The sequence below is a fragment of the Callithrix jacchus genome, chromosome 18 (assembly GCF_049354715.1).
Source record: "Callithrix jacchus isolate 240 chromosome 18, calJac240_pri, whole genome shotgun sequence".
Taxonomy (NCBI): Eukaryota; Metazoa; Chordata; class Mammalia; order Primates; family Cebidae; genus Callithrix; species Callithrix jacchus.
In genome coordinates, this window is record NC_133519.1 from 10,988,799 (window position 1) to 11,009,992 (window position 21,194).

The window sequence follows — 21,194 nt, forward strand, 5'->3', positions numbered from 1 at the left end:
CTGATTTTTGTATTCTTAGTAGAGACGGGGTTTCACTCTCTTGGCCAGGCTGGTCTCAAACTCCTGACCTCATGATCTGCCTGCCTCGGCCTCCCAAAGTGCTGAGATTACAGGTGTATACCACGGTGCTGGCCTGTCCATTAATTTCTTAAAACGGGGAACAGTAGGCCAGGGGATATAAAAATTAATAGAACATGGGCCAGGCGTGGTGGCTCACACCTATAATCCCAGCAGTTTGAGAGGCCGAGGTGGGTGGATCACCTGAGGTCAGGAGTTGGACCAGCCTGTCCAATATGGTGAAACCCTGTCTCTACTAAAACTACAAAAACAATTAGCCGAGCATGGTGGCACGTACCTGTAATCCCAGCTACTCGGGAGGCTGAGGCAGGAGAATCACTTGAACCTGGAGGCAGAGGTTACAGTGAGCTGAGATCACACCATTGCACTCCAGTGTGGCGGACAAGAGTGAGACTGAGTCTTTAAAAAAAAAGGACATGAAGTGTTCACAGCACGATAAAAGTAAAGACAGGAAATAAAATATTTAACTGCATGTTAAATAGATACATTATAAGTGCCATGGGAGCACAAAGAAGGGAATAGTAGAATTTGAACTGAATATTGAAGTAGGCAGAGAAGTGAGAAAACTGTATTCTAGGCTAGAAAAAAAGCAAATCAAAGACAGAGGTATAAAAGAACGTGGAATGTGCAAGAAAAAGCAGTTGAGTGATGAGAGAGTGGTCAAAGGAAGTAGAGTTTGGGAGTGGCAGATGCTAAGCTTGAAAGGCTGGATTCTGAACGTGGAGGTGTTACACAGCATGCGCAGAAGTTTGAATGTCATGTGGATGATGGATGTGGATAGACGTTTTTAAATAGAGGACTGATATGATTAAATTTATTTTAAAAAGATGATTCTTTGGAGTGTGGCACACAGATCAGAGAAAGAAGACACTTAATGCTAAATAACTATATGGTGACTTTCATTAAGCCAGGCAAGAGCCAATGAGGACTTGAATTAAGGAAGTGCTTTTTTGCCATGTAGCAATACTACTCTTCCCTCCTCTGTGCTTCCATGGCCCTTACAGGATGTCTGTCGTGTAATATTATAATGTTTTATTTCTTATCTTTAATTTTATCATGCTGTAAACACTTCAGGTCCTAGCAGAGGATAAAGGAAAAGGGCAAATTCAAGAATGAATTTAGGCCAGATGTGGTGGCTCACGCCTGTAATCCCAGCACTTTGGGAGGCTGAAGCGGGTGGATTGCCTGAGCTCAAGAGTTTAAGACCAACCTGGGCAACACGGTGAAACCCCATCTCTATTAAATACAAAAGAAATTAACTGGGTGTGGCAGTGTGCACCTGTAGCTACTTGGGAGGCTGAGGCAGAATTGCTTGAAACTGGGAGGTGTAGGTTGCAGTGAGCCAAGATTGCACCACTGCACTCCAGCCTGGGTGACAGAATGAGACTCCACCTCTACAAAAAAAAAAAAGAAATAGCTATTTCTGCGTCATTTTCAGTTTTATTTGTTTGTTTTTGTTTTTTGACAGATGGCCTATAGACTGTAATTAGCCCCTTCAACTTTCAATTCTTTGTTTAGAGCCCTTTCATAACGACTTTTTTTTTGTAGAAAGTGATTTATTTAGAGAGAGAAAAAAACAGGAGAAGGAGAGAGAAATAAACAGCTGACTCACACTGAGTGAGAGAATCCAGAAAGATGGAATCCAGGAGAGGAAAGCAGCTTCCACACGGAGTGGAAGGGAATAGAGAATGATGGAGTCTAGGAGGAGAAGACCAGCTTCCACCCACGAAGGGAGTGTTCGTGGAAGAGGACTCCAGAGGGGAAATCCAGGATAGAGACAAACAGTTTCCACAAGCACAAGAGTATTCGTGGAAGGGGATCCAAACATGTAGTCCCCATAACTGGACTTTTTTAAGTAGTGATTATGTTTGTAGAAAACTGCTTCTGCAAGTAATAAAATAAAATAAAGATAAACTACTTTTCACCAAAATTGAACAGCTATCCCTGGAAGCAGAAGTACAGCATATGGAGTGAGACTTTAAAATCTGGCACTTATTTATTTGCTTGTTATATATTTTCTTAGGAATTTCTTTGATAGCAGAATGGAACAAGTAGTCGGCTAAAACTCTAGAGAATATTGTTCTCTGTAGATACTCTGCAGGGATCTCTTGCTAGCACACTGACTTGTAGATAATTAATCACAAAATATTAGGTTGGAAATTACTTTTTAGACTATTCAAGCCAACTCCCTCATTTTTCTTTTTTCTTTTCTTTTAAGACAGAGTCTTGTTCTGTCACGCAGGCTGGAGTGCAGTGACGTTATCTCAGCTCACTGCAACCTCCACCTCCTGAGTTCAAGCAGTTCCCCTGCCTGAGCCTCCCAAGTAGCTGGGATTACAGGCGCACGCCATCATGCCCAGCTGATATTTTTCTTTTCCTTTTTTTGAGACAGAGTGTCACTTTGTCTCCCAGGCTGGAGTGCAGTATCACGATCTCAGCTCACTGCAACCTCCACCCACCCCCAGGTTCAAACAATTCTCCTGCCTCAGCCTCCTGATTAGCTGTGATTATAGGTGCCTGCCACCATGCCAGGCTAATTTTTGTATTTAGTAGAGATGGGGTTTCACTATGTTGCCCAGGCTGGTCTCGAACTCCTGACCTCAGGTGATCCACCCGCCTCAGCCTCCCAAAGTGCTGGGATTACAGGTGTTAGCCACCGCACCTGGCCCAACCCCCTCATTTTTTAGATGAAAAAAAAACAAGATCCAGAGAGGTTAAGTGAATTGTCTAGACGTTTTTGCAAGTAATATACCTTCGCTTTCCTGAAGTAGAACAAGCTTTGAAAGAAGCCTAACAACTCTGTTGGCCTGGTCTGAAAAAACAAACTGTAGTCTTTTCTTGGCTCACAACAACTTCTGCCTCCCAGGTTCAAGCGATTCTCCAGTCTTAGCCTCCCAAGTAGCTGGGATTATAGGCATGCGCCACCATGCCCAGCTAATTTTGTATTTTTAGTAGAGATGGGGTTTCTCCATGTTGGTCAGGCTAGTCTTGAACTCCCAACCTCAGGAGATCTTCCTCAGCCTCCCAAAATGCTGGGATTACAGGCATGAGCCACCATGCCCAGCTAAAAATGGTAGTCATTTTTTTTTTTTTTTTTTGAGACGATGTCTCACTCTGTTGCCCAGGCTGGCATGCAGTGGCATGATCTTGGCTCACTGCAACTTCCACCTCCTGGATTCAAGCAATTATCCGGCCTCAGCCTCCGGAGTAGCTGGGACTACAGGTGTGCACCACCACACCCAGCTAATTTTTTGTATTTTTAGTAGAGACGGGATTTCACTATGTTGGCCAGACTGGACTTGAACTCCTGACCTCCTGATCCACCTGATCCGCCTGCCTCAGCCTCCCAAAGTGCTGGGATTACAGGCGTGAGTCACCACACCCAGCCCTAAAAATGGTAGTCTTAATGAGAACTCTGAGCTCCCTGGGACACTGTATATAGGAAGTAGTTCTGCTTGATGGGGCATTGGGGTGGGAGTGAAGTATGCTGTTCAGTAACTGTAACTAAAGCTAATAAGTGTTCTTGGGCTGGGCATGGTGACTTATGCCTGTAATCTCAGCACTTTGGGAGACCAAGGTGGGTAGATCGCCTGAGCTCAGGAGTTTGAGACCAGGCTGGGCAACATGGCAAAACCCCATCTCTACTAAAAATACAAAAAATTAGCTGGGTGTGGTGGCACACGCCTGTAATCCCAGCTACTCAGGAGGCTGAGGCATGAGAATTGCTTGAACCCAGGAGGCAGAGGTTGTAGTGAGCTGAGATCACGCCGCTGCACTCCAGCCTGGGCCACTGAGTGAGACTCTGTCTTAAAAAAATAAAATAAGCAAGGCGCGGTGGGGCATGCCTGTAGTCCCAGCTATTTGGGTGGCTGAGGCTGGAGGATCGCTTGAGTCCAGGAGTTCTGAGCTATAGTGCACCATGCCAATCGGGTGTCCGCACTAAGTTCAGCATCAATATGGTGACCTCCCAGGAGCGGGGGACCAACAGGTTACCTAAGGAAGGGTGAACCTGCCCAGGTCGGAAATGGAGCAGGTCAAAACTCCCGTGCTGATCAGTAGTGGGATCGCGCCTGTGAATAGCCACCGCATTCCAGCCTGGGCAACATAGTGAGACCCCGTCTCTTTTTTAAAAAATAAAAATAAATAAAATAAAAAATAAAAAGAAAAGAAAAAAGCTAATAAGTAATCTGACTTTGAAATATCCTGCCTTCTTTGGTAGGAAGCAATGCAGAATCAGGTGAATGCTAATCCAGAGAGAGCCAACCTTGTGACTAACCCTGTGACTATGCCTGCTCCATTCATCTTCACGTCGGGAGAGGTTGTTAACCTTGCTAGCCTTGTGTCTTCAACCAACAGCAAAACAACCTCAGGTAATGTTCTGATAACATGACATTTATTTTAGACTCAAAAATGCACAGAACCCTAGATTTCCCTAGAAATGAATGGATACCCTGTCTAATATCCACTCCTTAATTAAAATGTGCCCAAAGCAGAAGATTTGTAATAGATTTCAAAGCAAAGGTACTTATTCTTTCTGGGGAAGGGAAGATCATACATAGGGATTATAAAGGAATACTTACTGTGTTAAAAGTAAAATATTCTGGCCTGGCACAGTGGCTCATATCTGTAATCCCAGTGCTTTGGGAGGCCAAGGTGGGAAGATTGCTTGAGGTCACTCTTGACTGGGCAACATGGCAAGACCCCATCCTCTACCAAAAATAAATTAGGTGGGCATGGTGATGCATACATGTAGTCTCAGCTACTAGGGAGACTGACATGGGAGTATCTCATGAGCTCAGGAGTTGGACTTACTGTGAGCTATGATTGTGCCACTGTACTCCAGCATAGGTGACAGAGCAAGACCCTGTCTCAAAAAAAAAAAAAAAAAAAGGAAAATATTGAAGGGTTATACCTAGACCAAAAATGAAAATATAAAGGTGCTTCAATATGGTACAGATAAAGAGAATAACCATTAATAGTTCAAAGCAGTAACAAAGCAGAATACACATAAGTAGCGTTTGGGGTACTAATATAAAAGAGGTAAATGCAATTATCTGAATAAAGTATAAGAGTCTGGATTTGTTCTTGAGTGCATATATAAAAGGAAAATAGCAGAGAAAAGTACTTGGTGTTGATCTTTAGACCTGTATGTTTTCAACAAACACTTCTATCTAAAAAAGAATGAATGATTTATTTTCAGCATCTCCTTTTACAAATATTTGTTTTACCATGAAATAACTTGTGTCCTCATTTAAATAAATTTTCCAATTGACTATTGGTTTCTTTTTTTGTTTCTGACTTTTATTTGAAAATAACAGTATTCTTAGTTAAGTTTGTATAATATCAAAGGAAAGATCTTGACTAAGATATTGAGAGGTAGTGTCATAAAAGAGAAGCAATGTATGTAATATACCCAGAATTTTGGAATCAGAATTGTGTTCAAATAATTATTGGTTCACTAGCTGCTTGACCTTAGGAAAACTACATACTTCTCTATGCCTTGTTTACTTATCTGTAAAACTGGGATATAATAATGTCCACTTTGTGAGGTTGTGAGAGTTTAAGATTTTGTATTTCAGGGTCCATTTTGTAGCAGGGCTTCAATAATAGCTATTAAATGAAAACATAATTTCTTAGAGTTTCACCCTGACATGCCCACAAGGGAGCAATAGTGATCTTCATTTTTTAGGCTATCAACAGTTATTTAAAATAATTCTGCATTCTGGCTGGGTGCAGTGGCTCACGCCTGTAATCCCAGCACTTTGGGAGGCTGAGGCGGTTGGATCACGAGGTCAGGAGTTCAAGACCAGCCTGGCCAACATGGTGAAATCCCGTCTCTAAAAAAAAATTAAATAAATAAATTTGCATTCAGCTGGATGATCCAAAAACTTTACATTAAATTTATATATACATGTACTCAGAACATTCACAATCTTTTGGATTTATATTGGTTCAGTCATGCTAATTAAAATAACTATTCTTATATTCTAAAAGTATTTTGTAGCCAATAAAGTTATATGCTCACAAACCTGTGAAAAGAGCTAGAGTTGGTCTTTAGTCTACTGAAATTCTCCAGATCCTGATGTGGAATGATAAGCAAAGTTAAACACATTCAAAATAGAGATTCTTTGCTTTGGTTCCCATGCACCAATATCATGTTTGTCATGCAGCTTCTGGCAGACCTACTCGACTTTCCTCTTTATATAGATAACTGCAAATTGAAATTGCTAAACTATCATATAATAGAGCTGACCTCCCCAATGCCATCTTATTCATAAAGTAGTTCTACCTAGCTATCCCTCCTTAACTGATAAGCCTGCCCAGTGTTTAATCAGTGTAGATAAAGGAAAGGGAGGACATTTATAAGACAAATTCAGGTCTTATAAGTGTTAGTCAACTGGCTTGAAGGATATATGTATTTTTTTAGATGGAGTCTCGCTCTGTCACCCAGGCTGGAGTGCAGTGGCATGATCTCGGCTCACTGCAGCCTCCGTCTAACTCCCAGGTTCAAGCAATTCTCCTGCCTCAGCCTCCCCAGTAGCTGGGACTATAGGCACATGCTGCCACGCCTGGCTTATTTTTGTGTTTTTAGTAGAGACGGGGTTTCACTATGTTGGCCAGGATGGTCTTGTTCTCCTGAACTCGTGATCCTCCTGCCTTGGCCTCCCAAAGTGCTGGGATTATAGGCATGAGCCACCGCACCCAACCAGCCTTAGATTTATTTTAAGATTTTGTTTTTAGATTTAGATTTTTAAAAAGATTTTTCAAAAGTCTTTTTTTTTGTTGTTCTTGTTTGAGACACAGTCTCACTCTGTCACCCAGAATGGAGTGCAGTGGCACAATCTCAGCTCACTACAAGATCCAACCTCCACTTCTGGGGTTCAAGTGATTCTCATGCCTCAGCCTCCTGAGTAGCTGGGATTATAGGCCCATGCCCAGCTAATTTTTGTATTTTAAGTAGAGATGGGGGTTTCACCATGTTGTCCAGGCTGGTCTCGAACTCCTGACCTCAGGGGATCCACCCACCTCAGCCTCCCAAGTGCTGAGATTACAGGTGTGAGACACTGCACCCAGCTGATTTTTTTTAAGTATTAAAAATTATATACATATATGTAGTATTATATATCTATGTATTTTATATATATATATAAAATATATATATATATATATATATACGTATATATATATAAAGAATTGGCTGGGCGCGGTGGCTCAAGCCTATAATCCCAGCACTTTGGGAGGCCGAGGCGGGTGGATCACGAGGTCAAGAGATCGAGACCATCCTGGCCAACATGGTGAAACCCCATCTCTATTAAAAATACAAAAATTAGCTGGGCATGGTGGCACGTGCCTGTAATCCCAGCTACTCAGGAGGCTGAAGCAGGAGAATTGCTTGAACCCAGGAGGTGGAGGTTGCGGTGAGCGGAGATCACACCATTGCACTCCAGCCTGGTAACAAGAGTGAAACTCCGTCTCAAAAAAAAGAATTAACTGGCTGGGCGCAGTGGCTCACGCCTGTAATTGCAACATTTTAGGAGGCTTAGGCAGGTGAATTACGAGGTCAGGAGTTCAAGACCAGACTGGTCAACATGGTGAGAAACCTCATCTTTACTAAAAAAAAAAAAAATTAGTTGGGCATGGTGGCTCGTGACTGTAATCCCAGCTACTTGGGAGGCTGAGGTAGGAGATCACTTGAACCGGGACCCAGGAGGCGGAGGTTGCAGTGAGCCGAGATCGCGCAACTGCTCTCCAGCCTGGACTACAGAGCGAGACTCCACCTCCAAAAAAAAAAAAAAAATTAACAAAGTATCATAGGATTGTTATTTTAGTAGATATTTTTGATACCAAAATCTGGATGGCAAAGTTTGTTTTCAAATTTTCCATTCATAGCCAGGGATGGTGGGTCACACCTGTGATCCCAGCACATTGGGAAGCCAAGGCAGGCAGATCGCTTGAGTTCGGGAATTTAAGACCAGCCTGAGCAACATGGCGAAACCCTGTCTTTACAATAAATAGAAAAAATTAGTGAGGCATGGTAGTATGGGCCTATAGTCCCAGTTACTTGGGAGGCTGAAGCAGGAAGATCACTTGAGTCTGGGAGGCAGCAGTTGCAGTGAGCCAAGATCATGTCAGTACATTGCAGCCTGGGTGACAGAGTGAGACTCTGTCTCAAAAAAAAACAAAAATTTCTATTTATGACTAAGGATATCAGTCATCATCAGTGCCACCATCAAACTGCAGTGATTTGGGAAGGCAGACTAATCTAAACATTAATCAGGATAAAACAAAGTTACAAAGGTGAATTTCCTGTTTTTGCACAATCATGAGATACATTCCAAATTAAATATAAATAGGCTGGGCGAGGTGGCTCACACCTGTAATCCCAGAACGTTGGAAGGCTCGTGGATCACTTGACATCAGGGTTTGAGACCAGGCAGGCCAAAATGGTGAAACCCTGTCTCTACTAAAAATTCAGAAATTAGCCTGGCATGGTGACACATGCCGGTAATCCCAGCTACTTGGAAGGCTGAGGCAGGAGAATCACTTGAACCCGAGAGGCTGAGGTTGCAGTGAGCCACGATCACAGCACTGCACTCCAGCCTGAGCAGTAGAGTAAGACCCCCACCCTATCTCAAAAAAAAAAAGAACACAAATTAAATATAAATAGCTTTATATTGGTTCATAAAGAACATAAATTTTGGAATCAGATAAAATAGATAGCTTTATATTGGTTCATAAGGAATGTAAATTTTGGAATCACATGAATTAGGTTCTAATCTGGGCTTTGACAATAGCTATATGACCTTAAGCAAGTTACTTTGTTTTTCTGGTTCTAGTTTTCACTAACTCATTGAGACTGTGTAGCCTATCGTAGCACACCCTCCTAAATCCTGGTCTAAAGAGTTTATTTACATAAACTTCTGAATACATAATAAGTTTCACTGATACGCTTTTTTCTTTCTAAAAATGTGCATGTGAAGCATCCATGAACATTTTGTTTCATTTAATATTGGGTTTTACATTGAGGAGAAGGAGGCAATTAACGTTTTTTGAACAATGAAATAATTTATTTTCCTGTAATTCACTCAAATAAGTCTAAGGAAACAATTCGCACTATCGGTTTTCAGTTTCAATTGTATATGTCCTAATATTCAACCTGATTTTTTTTTTTCATAATTGAGGCAGAGTCTTGCTCTGTCGTTCAGGCTGGAGTACAGTGGTGCAATCTCGGCCCACTGCAACCTCCGCTGCCTGAGTTAAAGCAATTCTAGTGCCTAAGCCTCCCGAGTAGCTGGGACTACAGTCGTGCTCCACCCTGCCTGACTAAATTTTTTGTATTTTTAGTAGAGATGGGGTTTCACCATGTTGCCCAGGCTGGTCTCAAACTCCTAACCTCAGGTGATCTGCCCACCTCGGCCTCCCAAAGTGCTGGGATTACAGGTGTGAGCCACTGCACCCAGCTCTAAACCTGATTTTTCATAAGTTCTTTCTTAATTTTGCTATTGAGGTGAAGTTGGATGAGTTCTGTTTGAATCAAAGGAAGAGCACCCTTAAATTGGAACCATTATATGCTAAAGAAGCTATAATGTGACCAGGTGCAGTGGCTCACGCCTGTAATCACAACAGTTTGGGGGGCCGAGGTAGATGAATCACCTGAAGTCAGAAGTGTGAGAGCAGCTTGGCCAACATGGCGAAACCCTGTCTCTACTAAAAATACAAAAATTGGCCAAGCATGGTGGCGGGTGCCTGTAATCCAAGCTACTTGGGAGGCTGAGGCAGGAGAATCACTTGATGAACACCCAGGAGGCGGAGGTTGCAGTAAGGGGAGATGGCACCACTGCACTCCAGCCTGGACAACAGAGCCAGACTCTGTCTCAAAAAAAAAAAGATATAATGCTTTTCTCAAGAAGCAGTTTTAGCTAGATATTTACCATTAGTTTAGCTGGGTGGCCCACCTGTTGCTTGGCCTACTTGAACTTGTAATTATAAGAGCCTTGTGGCCAGGCACAGTGGCTCACGCCTGTAATCCCAGCACTTTGGGAGGCCGAGGTGGGTGGATAACGAGGTCAGGAGTTCGAGACCAGCCTGGCTGAGATGGTGAAACCTCACCTCTACTGAAAATACAAAAATTAGCCAGGCGAAGTGATGGGCTCCTGTAATCCCAGCTACTCAGGAGGCTGAGGCAGGGGAATTGCTTGAACCGAGGAGACAGAGGTTGCAGTGACCTGAGATCACACCACTGTACTCTAGCCTGGACAAGCAAGACTCCATCTCAAAAAAAAAAAAAAAAAAAAAGGCTTGGAGGGAGAGAGAGAGAGTTTTAACTGTAATGAAATAAAAACAGCCTCTTCTAGGCCACGAGTGGTGGCTCACACCTGTAATCTCAGCACTTTGGGAGCTCGAGGTGGGTGGATCACCTGAGGTCAGCAGTTGAGAGTAGCCTGGCCAACATGGTGAAACCCTCTCTCTACTGAAAATTCAAAAATTAGCCAGATGTGGTGGTGGGGGCCTATAATCCCAGGAGAATCACTTGAACCTGGGAGGTGGAGGTTGCAGCTGAGTTGAGATCAAGCCATTGCACTCCAGCTTGGGCAAAAAGAGCAAAACTCCACTCCAAAAAAACCTAAAACAATCAAACAAAAGAAACACAGCCTTTTTTTCTTTTCTGGAACAAGGAACTATGGAAAAACATAGTATTTTCTAAAAGAACTGTTGTTATTATTATTATTATTATTATTATTATGGTTTTTTGTTTTTGGAGACAATCTTGCTCTGTCACCCAGGCTGGATGGAGTGTAATGGCACAATCTGGGCTCATTGCAACCTCTGCCTCCTAGGTTCAAGCAATTCTCCTGCCTCAGCCTCCCAAGTAGCTGGGATTACAGGAACCCACCACCACGCCTAGCTAATTTTTGTATTTTTAGTAGAGACAGGGTTTTGCCATGTTGGCCAGGCTGGTCTCAAACTCCTGACCTCAGGTGATCTGCCTGCCTCAGCCTCCCAAAGTGCTGGGATTACAAGCATGAGCCACCACTCCTGGCCTATTTGTTTGTTTGTTTTTGTTTTTGTTTTTTTGAGACAGAGTCTCATTTCGTCGCCAGGCTGGAGTGCAGTGATGCAGTCTTGGCTCACTGCAACCTCCACCTCCCACGTTCAAGTGATTCCTTGCCTCAGCCTCCCGAGTAGCTGGGAGTACGGGTGCACACCACCATGCCCAGCTAATTTTTATAATTTTAATAGAGATGGTGTTTCACCATATTGGTCAGTCTGGTCTCGAACTTTTGACCTCAGGTGATCCATCTACCTCGGCCTCCCAAAATGTTGGGATTATAGACATGAGCCACCACACCCAGCCTAAAAAACTTACTGATGACTTATAGTCATTTATATATATTCCAACCTTTAAGAAGGACGTATATTTAAAAAATTAAAAATTGCTTGTTCTTTGTTTCATTTTAGGAGGATTTGTGAGTTCTTACAGCAGTATTTGGTATAAAAGGTTGAGTGAGGAAAAAGGCATGAACTACGAGGGAAAATTTGGGTATAGGCTGTAGCTGAACCTTACTCTGCATAGAGTCATTTGATAGACATAGGGTACTTCCGGAGGTCAAGCATGGTATACCATTCAGACCATTCAGTTCTCTGGGTATTTTAGGAGAGCATTAGAATAAAATTGGTTTACTGAGTGTGTGTGTGGAGGAAAAGCAAAAAGAATAACATTGGGATATCATCACTACATCCATCCCCATCCTCACTCCCATAGTCATCATCCGAAAGCTTTAATTAAAATAGTTTGTAAACATGGCTCGGTGACTCACGCCTGTAATCCCAACACTTTGGGGGGCTGAGGTGGATCACTTGAGGTCTGGAGTTTGAGACCAGCCTGGCCAATGTGGCAAAACCCTGTCTGCACTAAAAATACAAAAAAATTAGCCAGCCATGGTGGCAGGTGCCTGTAATCCCAGCTACTTGGGAAGCTGAGACAGGAGAATCACTTGAACCTGAGAGGCAGAGGTTGCAGTGAGCTGAGATGGCACTACTGCACTCTGCCTGGGTAACAGAGTGAGACTATCTCAAAAAAAAAAAGTGGTTTGCAGCTTGAGGATGAATTACTTTCCATGCAAGTAATTCATCTTTTTAAGGAATAGCTGAAATTTAAATGTATAAACCAGTTAAATTACCTAATCACATCAAAAAAGGATTCTCTGCTCTGTGGAAGGATTTTCTTTAAGGAATGTTAAATAGGGTTTCCTTAAGTATTTTGCAGGTAACTGACTTTTTTCTTTTAATTAAAAAATAAAAGGCCAGGCACAGTGGCTCATTCCTGTAATCCCAGCACTTTGGGAGGCTGAGGCAGGCAGATCATGAAGTCAGGAGATTGAGACCATCCTGGCTAACGTGGTGAAACCTTGTCTCTACTAAAAATACAAAAAATTAGCCAGGCGTGGTGGCACGTGCCTGTAATCCCAGCTACTCGGGAGGCTGAGGCAGGAGAATCGCTTGAATCTGGGATGCAGAGGTTGCAGTGAGCCAAGATCACACCACGGCACTCCAGCCTGGGTGACAGAGCCAGACTCCATCTCAAAGAAAAAAAAAAAAAAAAAAAGATGAGGTCTTCCTGTGTTGCCCAGACTGGGCTCAAAATACTGGGCTCAAGCAGTTCTCCTACCTCGGTCTCCCATAGTGCAGGGACTACAGTTGTGAGCCACCCTGCTTGGCCTGATAACTGACTCTCTTTTTTGGGGGGGCGGATACATAGTCTCTGTCACCCAGGCTGGAGTGCAGTGGCACAATCTCTGCTCACTGCAACCTCTCCCTCCTGGGTTCAAGGGATTCTCTGCCTCAGCCTCCCGAGTAGCTGGGACTACAGGCACCTGCCACCATACCTGGCTTATTGTTTTGTATTTTGTAGTAGAGATGGGATTTCAGCATGTTGGCTAGAACTCCTGACCTCAGGTGATCTGCCTGCCTCAGCCTACCAGAGTGCTGGGGTTACAGGCATTAGCCACTGTGCCTGGCTAATTTTTTGTATTTTTAGTAGAGACAGGGTTTAACCATCTTAGCCAGGATGGTCTCAATCTCCTGACCTTGTGATCTGCCCACCTCAGCCTCCCAAAGTGCTGGGATTATAGGCATGAGCCACTGTGCCTGGCCCCTTTTTTTTTTTTCTTTTGAAATATCCCTGTTTTCTTTTCTTTTCTTTTTTCTTGAGATGGAGCCTTGCTCTGTCACCTAGGCTAGAGTGCAGCGGCACAATCTCAGCTCACTGCAACCTCTGCCTCAGGGGTTCAAGCAATTCTCCTGCCTCAGCCTCCCAAGCAGCTGGGATTACAGGTGCTCGCCACCATGTCTGGCTAATTTTTGTATTTTTAGTAGAGACAGGGTTTCACCATGTTGGCCAGGCTAGTCTTGAACTCCTGACCTTAGGTGACCTGCCCATCTTGGCCTCCCAGAGTGCTGGAATTATAACCGTGAGCCACCATGTCCAGCCATTTTAGACTTTCAAGATACTTCTTGAAAAAAAAAGAGTTCCAATATCAAAATATGTTGGGGAAACAGCATATCTGGTTTTTTTGTTTGTTTTTTGAGCCATGTCTTGCTCTGTCGCCCAGGCTGGAGTGTAGTGGCTCCATCTTGGCTCACTGCAACCTTGGCCTCCCAAGCTCAAGCTATTCTCCTGCCTCAGCCTCTGAAGTAGCTGTGACCACAGGCGCATGCTATCATGCCTGACTAATTTTTGTCCTTTTAGCAGAGACAGGATTTTGCCATGTTGGCCAGGCTGGTCTTGAACTCCTGGCCTCAAGCAATTCACCCATCTTGGCCTTCCAAAGTGCAGGGATTACAGGCGTGAGCCACCATGGCGAGCCAAAACAACGTTCTTATACCCTGTTGGGGAATCATAATGCTTATTAGCCTGTTGAAGTATATGATACTTCCTACAAAACAAACAAGTTTAAGCATATTTAAACCAGAATTTTGAAAACATATTTATACACAGAACCAATCTTTAGTGAAAGTTATTAACACCTCAATGAACACATTTTATAAAATACTGTTTTAATGTATTCTCTGTTTTCTTTTCTCCTCTGACTTAGCTTATGCATACTGTTGAATCTCACTTCTTTTTTTTTTTTTTTTTTTTTTTTTTCAAATTTTCCTCTCCCTGAATGTTGTCAGGTTCAAGGAAGTTGAAATTGCTATACTCCTATTTAAAAAAAAATCTCGAATTTTAAATTTACTTTTGTCATCTCTACCTAATTCAGAGGAAATTATAGAGGGAAATTCTGTTGACTCATCAATCCAGCAAGTAATGGGGAATGGAGGCCAGAGGGTCATCACCATAGTAACTGATGGAGTCCCTTTGGGTATCCCTACTGGAGGCATTGGCCAGCCATTTATTGTAACTATGCAAGATGGACAGCAAGGTGAGTTATCTGTTGTAGACAATTGTTTATTAAAAGATATTTTAGATACTCCATACCCCCCCTAAAAATGAGGCATTAAGACGAATAGTGGGAGTGGGAGACTACCAGATGCAAGTTGGGGCAAAGAAGATCTGAAAAAGAAAAAGAAACAGAATAGGCTGGCAAAGGTAATAGCCTGACATGTATAAAATCTGTAGTAAAAACCAGTTTATCTGCTGGGAAAAAGAGCAAATAATATGAACCAGTAGTTCACAGAAAAAGAATGTATCAGTGGCTCTTAAAAATATGAAAATAGGCCAGGTGAGGTGGCTCACAACTGTAATCCCAGCACTTTGGGAGGCTGAGGCAGGTGGATCACTTGAGGTCAGGAGTTCAAGACCAGCCTGGCCAACATGACGAAACCCCATCTCTACTAAAAATATGAAGTAGCCAGGCATGGTGGCGCATGCCTGTAGTCCCAGCTACTCAGGAGGCTGAAATAGAAGGATCACTTGAGCCCAGGAGGTTGAGGCTGTAGTGAGCCATGATTGTGCCACTGCATACCAGCCTGGGTGACAGAGTAAGACTGTCTCAAAAAAAAAAAAAAAAAAGAAGAAAAGAAAAAAAATATATATATGTCATCCCAGCACTTTAGGAGGCCAAGGTGGGTGGCTTATGAGGTCAAGAGATCAAGACCAACCTGGCCAACATGGTGAAACCCCGTCTCTACTAAAAATACAAAAATTAGCTGGGCGTGGTGGCACATACCTGTAATCCCAGGTACTCGTAGGCTAAGGCAGGAGAATCACTTGAACCCAGGAGGTGGAGGATGCAGTGAGCCAAGATTACGCCACTGCACTCCAACCTGACGACAGAGCGAGACTCTGTCTCAAAAAAAAAATAAAATATATTCAAATGACTTCATTCATAACAAGAGAAGTGAATATAAATACTGCACTGAGATACCATTATAACACTATGTTGTTAAAAGTGTAGGGAAACAAGCAGTCTTATAAATCACTCATGAGGGTGCAAATTAATGGATCCTCTAAAAAGGATATTGGCAATATCTGTAGGTATTAAAGATGTACATAAGATGTACCTTTGGGTTTTTTGGTTTGTTTGAGATGGAGTCCCTCTCTGTTGCCCAGGCTAGAGTGTGGTGGCGGGATCTTGGCTTACTGCAGCCTCCATCTACCCAGTTCAAGCGATTCTCGTGCCTCAGCCTCCTGAGTAGCTGGGACTGTAGGTGCATACCACCACGGCCAGTTAATTTTTGTGTATTTTTAATAGAGACAGGGTTTCACCATGTTAGCCAGGCTGGTCTCAAACTCCTGACCTGAAGTGATCCTCCAGCCTCCACCTCCCAAAGTGCTAGGATTATAGCCATGAGCCATCACACCTGGTCAAGATACACCTTTTGGTTAAACAGTTCTTTTTTCTTGTGTGTGTAACTGGGTCTTGTTCTGTTACCTGGGCTTGTATACAGTGGTGTGATCGTGGCTCACTGCAGCCTCGAACTCCTGGGCTCAAGCTATCCTCCCACCTCAGCCACCTGAGTAGCTGGGGCTACAGTTGCATGCCACCATGGCCCGCTATATTCAGACTGAGGCTATATATTAGTATACTGAGGCATAACATTAGTTGCTTCCAGGGAGGGCAACTGGGTACTAAGGATGGGTGGGAGGCTTTTCAATGTGTGTGCTTTTATAACCTTGAGTTTTAAAATTATTTAATGTGTCGTGCCTGTAGTGGCATTAAAATTTTGTGAATAATTATTCACAAAAGACATAATTAAAATTTTTTGAAAAGAGGAAGCCCATCACTACAACTCCATGCCTTAAAAATATTGGAGGTTGGCCTGGCATATTGGCTTACATATGTAATCCTGTAATCCTAGCACTTTGGGAGATGAAGGCAGGAGGATTTCTTGAGGCCAACAACTCCAGACCAGCAGGGACAACATGGCAAGACCCCCAGGCTGGAGTGCAGTGGAGTCATCTCAGCTCGCTGCAATCTCTGCCTCAACCGTTCAAGTGATTCTCCTGCCTCAGCCTCCAGAGTAGCTGGGACTACAGGCACGTGCCACCACGCCCGGCTGATTTTTTTTACTTTTAGTAGAGACAGGGTTTCATCGTGTTAGCCAGGATGGTCTTGATCTCCTGACCTTGTGATCCGCCTGTCTCAGCCTCCCAAAGTGCTGGGATTACAGGCATGAGCCACCATGCCTGGCCTCTACAGAACTGTTTTAAAAAATAGCCTGGTTGGTGGCACGTGCTTATAGTTCTGACTACTCAGGAGGTTTTGGCAGGAGAATCACTTGACCCCAGGAGCTCAAGGTTGTAGTAAGCTGTGATTTTGTCACTGCACTCTAACAGAGCAAAACATTGTCTCTAAAAGATAAAAATATATATATTGGAGGTTGAAAAGAAGAGTACAGGTATAATTTCCTTTTTTAATGTCACTAAAATTTTGACTTGGCTTAAATGATTGTGGGGATTTATGATTTTTTTGAGATGGAGTCTCGCTCTGTCGCCCAGGCTGGAGTGCAATGTTGAGGTCTCAGCTCACTGCAACCTCCACCTCCTAGGTTCCAACAATTCTGGGATTATAGGCGCCTGCCACCACGCCCAGCTAATTTTTGTATATTTAGTAGAGACTGGGGTTTCACCACGTTGGCCAGGCTGGTCTCAACTCCTGATCTCGTGTTCCACCTGCCTTGGCCTCCCAAAGTGCTGGGATTACAGGCGTGAGCCACTGTGCCTGGCCTTTTTAAAAATTTTTTTTAAACTTTTTTAAAACATTGTACAGACTGGGTCTCACTATATTGCCTGTGCTAGGATTTATAATTTTTAAATTTGAACTGATGGATCAGGACGTATGGGAAGATAAGAATTAAATTTACAATCCAAACTTTGGTATTATAAATTCTAATTTATGCATTGCTAATATTTTTGTGAACATAGTTGTTAAAAATTTTAAAGTTTTTAGGGCTCACCGTATTAGCCAGGATGGTTTTGATTTCCTCACCTCATGATCCACCCCCCTCAGCCTCCCAAAGTGCTGGGATTACAGGCATGAGCCAGCGCACCTGGTCGGTATTATTACCTTTATTTTTTGAGATGGAGTCTAACTCTGTTGCCCAGGCTAGAGTGCAGTTGCATGATCTCTGCTCACCACAACCTCCACCTCCTGGGTTCAAGCGATTCTTCTGCCTCAGCCTTCCGAGTAGCTGGGACTACAGGCGTGCACCACCACACCTGGCTAATTTTTGTATTTTTAGTAGAAAACCACTGGGTTTTGACATGTTGGCCAGGCTGGTCTTGAAATCCTGACCTCGTGATCCACCCACCTCAGCCCCCCAAAGTGCTGGGATTACAGGCGTGAGCCACTGTGCCCAGCCAGTATTACCACTTTTTAAAAAGCTTTTAGCTGGGCACGGTGGCTCACACCTGTAATCCCAGCACTCTGGGAGGCTGAGGCGGGCGGATCACCTGAGGTCAGGAGTTTGAGACCAGCCTGACAAACATGGAGAAACCCTGTCTTTTAAAAAAAAAAAAAAACTTTTAGCTGGGCACGTGCGTGCCTATAATTCCAGCTGCTTGGGAGGCTGAGGCAGGAGAATCACTTGAACCCGAGAGGCAAAAATTGTGGTAAGCCAAGATCATGCCATTGTACTTCAGCCTGGGCAGTAAGAGCAAAACTCTGATTGAAAAAAAAAAAATCTTTTAGCCATTCTGACAGATGTGTAGTATGTCATGTGTGTTGTGTGTATGTTGATCCTTCTCTCACTTATCTATGAGAAGAGAATTTAAGTACAGATAATGGCTAATGGCTTTTATTAGAAGTCTCAAAATATATAAGGACTTCAGGCCTTCTTCTGACAGATCATTTCTGCAGGGTCTGTTTTTGGTTTTGTTTTTTTTTCTTTTCAGACAGGTTCTCACTCTGTCGCCCAGGCTAGAGTGCAGTGGTGAGATCTTGGCTCACTACAGCCTCAACTTCCCAAGCTCAGGTGATCCTCCCACTTCAGCCTCCCAAGTAGCTGGAATTATAGGCACGCTCCACCATACCTGGCTAATTTTTTGTATTATTTTGCAGAGTCGGTGTTTGCCATGTTGCCCAAGATGGTCAACATGGGCTCAAGTGATCCTCGAACCTTGGCCTCTCAAAGTGCTAGAATTATAGGTGCGAGCCACCTCGCCCTGCCATTTCTGGGCGAATTGATAAGCTAATTGGCCATAGCTGACCTAGAGTCAGACACCTCTATATGAGAGCCTCATGATGGCTTCCAAGACTGCAAATCTAAACCCTTCCTTTTTGAGCCGTTCTTAGTGCTGTATTAATCCTTTTTGTTTCTCCCTGAAGGGCCATGCCTTACCTGTTAATTCTAAAATTCAAAGAGATAAGAAAAATAATATATCAGAGAATATATTTTACTTTCTCTTTCTTTGCTTTTTTTTGAGATGGGGTCTTGCTGTGTTGCATAGGCTAGTCTCAAACTCATGGGCTCAAGAAGTCCTCCAGCCTTAACTGCCTGAGTAGCTAGGACTACAGGCACCCACCACTGCACCCAACCTAGAATATATTTTAGTTTATTTTCTACTTAAAAGCAAGGAAAACTTCTTTGTTTTATTATGTATTCATCATCTCCAATTGATGTCTTTTGGCTTATAGTTCTAACTGTACCTGCTGGTCAGGTTGCAGAGGAGACTGTAATTGAAGAGGAAGTAGAAGAGAAGTTGCCACTAACAAAGAAACCAAGGATAGAAGAAATGACAAACAGTGTGGAGGAAAGCAAGGTAATGTTTTTAGGAGTGATGAAAAGAATTAAAAGCCATAATTCTTAAGGCCTGAACCCTTCTTCATCTTTTTTTTTTTCCTTTTGAGACAGAGTCTCACTCTGTTGCCCAGGCTGGAGTACAGAGGCACGATCTCAGCTCACTGTAACCTCTGCCTCCCAGGCTCAAGCGATTCTCCTACCTCAGCCTCCTGAGTAGCTGGGATTACAGGCAGCTGCCACCATGGCTGGCTAATTTTTGTATTTTTATTAGAGACAAGGTTTCACCATGTGGGCCAAACTGGTCTCAAACTCCTGACCTCAGGTAATCCACCCGCCTCCACTTCCCAAAGTGCTCTCATCTGGACCATCTTTCTGTCTACTGTCTGCATAATTTATGATCAGGAATTTACCTGATGGTGGCATGGCTTACTTTGACAGGAAGGCAATGAAAGAGAGCTACTACAGCAACAACTCCAGGAGGCCAATCAAAGAGCCCAGGAATACCGACATCAGCTCCTACAGAAAGAGCAAGAAGCAGAACAGTACCGTCTCAAGCTGGAGGCCATAGCCCGACAGCAGCGCAATGGAGTTGATTTCACCATGGTTGAAGAGGTGTCTGAGGTAGATGCTGCAGTCATCACAGAGGGGGAGTTGGAAGAGAAAGAGACAAAAGTGACTGGGTCAGCAGGGACCAAAGAGCCTCACACTGGAGTTTCCATGGAAACTATTTCATCTTAATATGCAAGGGCCACAATTTGCACTGTGTTCATAATATTCCTCTTTTAAAAAAAGAAAACATATAGAAGACAAACATTGTACAAAAAAATTAAGTGTCTTTGAGAAGAAAACTGTAGCAGGATACAATGCTTGGGCTCAGGAAGGTTCTCTGTGCAACTGGAAAATTCAAAGCCATATTTAGGGACCATTTCTTCCAAGGGGCCAAAAGAATAAGGACCAAATGTCTTAGATCACATCATTGCTTTAAGCATAGAGGTAAAAGAATACTGGCTGGGCACTGTGGCTCACGCCTGTAATCCCAGCAATTTGGGAGGCTGAGGTGGGCGAATCACGAGGTCAGATCTCACTGCAACCTCTGCTTCCCAGGTTCAAAACATTCTCCTGCCTCAGCCTCCCGAGTAGCTGAGATTACAGGCATATGCCACGAAGCCCAGCTAATTTTGTAATTTTAGTAGAAACGAGGTTTTTCCATGTAGTTAGTCTGGTCTCGAACTCCTGACCTCAGGCCTCCCAAAGTGCTGGAATTACAGGCGTGAGCCACCGTGACCCGCCTAGACTCTAATTTTATAAAACTTTATTGAATTTTCTAAGTGTCATTTAGGACATATTATGCTTTTCTGTGGCACTTACATCTTACCCTCTTTTGTGCAAATAAAAGGTGGGCTGGAGGTAAATCCTGATGATGTTGTTTAGTTTTATTTCCATTTGATCTGGCATGAGGAAATTGCTCTGTTTCCGTAAGCTGGGGTCTAGTACAGAGCTTTGTGCCTTATAGGGTGCTCAGTGTGTGTTGACAAAGGGAATAAGAACTATTAGTGCCATAAAAAAAAGAACCAAAGATTCTGGCTACTTCGTTTTCCTCCTTTCTCTCCCGCTATGCCTATACTTCCTCTGCCCAGATGCTTTTGGAAAGTGTTTAACTGCTGGGTTTTCTTTGTATGTCAGCATGGAGGCATGGAGGCACGGAGTTTTTCCCAAGAAAGGGAATATGGATGGAGAGAGAAAGGTTATGGACAGGTTCCATTTCAGAGGTTATTGCCTTTGAAATTGGGCCGTCATCATTCTAGACTTGCTTGCTTTGTTATAAATTAGAAGAAACCAGTGGGAGATGTGCCAAGTAAACATTTGCATGACTGTTTAGAATATGGTTTTCTTAATTAGCAATCACGGGGAAAACATGCGCTTTTAAT

The 21,194-nt window shown here is 43.3% G+C and overlaps 1 protein-coding gene across 5 annotated transcripts in view; it reads left to right on the forward strand.

Moving 5' to 3' along the window:
* The window catches only part of GABPB2 (GA binding protein transcription factor subunit beta 2), a 47,280-nt gene extending 26,602 nt beyond the window's left edge, over positions 1-20,678 (forward strand). For 3 of the 5 annotated variants that reach the window (XM_017966255.4, XM_078355602.1, XM_017966256.5), the window contains 4 exons: positions 4,298-4,448; positions 14,334-14,504; positions 19,161-19,285; positions 19,705-20,678. In XM_017966255.4, coding sequence (XP_017821744.1) covers positions 4,298-4,448; positions 14,334-14,504; positions 19,161-19,285; positions 19,705-20,004 — 747 coding nt within the window. In that variant the 3' untranslated portion in view covers positions 20,005-20,678. The remainder of the gene's footprint in view (positions 1-4,297; positions 4,449-14,333; positions 14,505-19,160; positions 19,286-19,704) is intronic. The other 2 variants (XM_078355601.1, XM_078355603.1) reach the window with 1 other exon arrangement.
* The last annotated feature ends 516 nt before the right edge of the window (positions 20,679-21,194 follow it).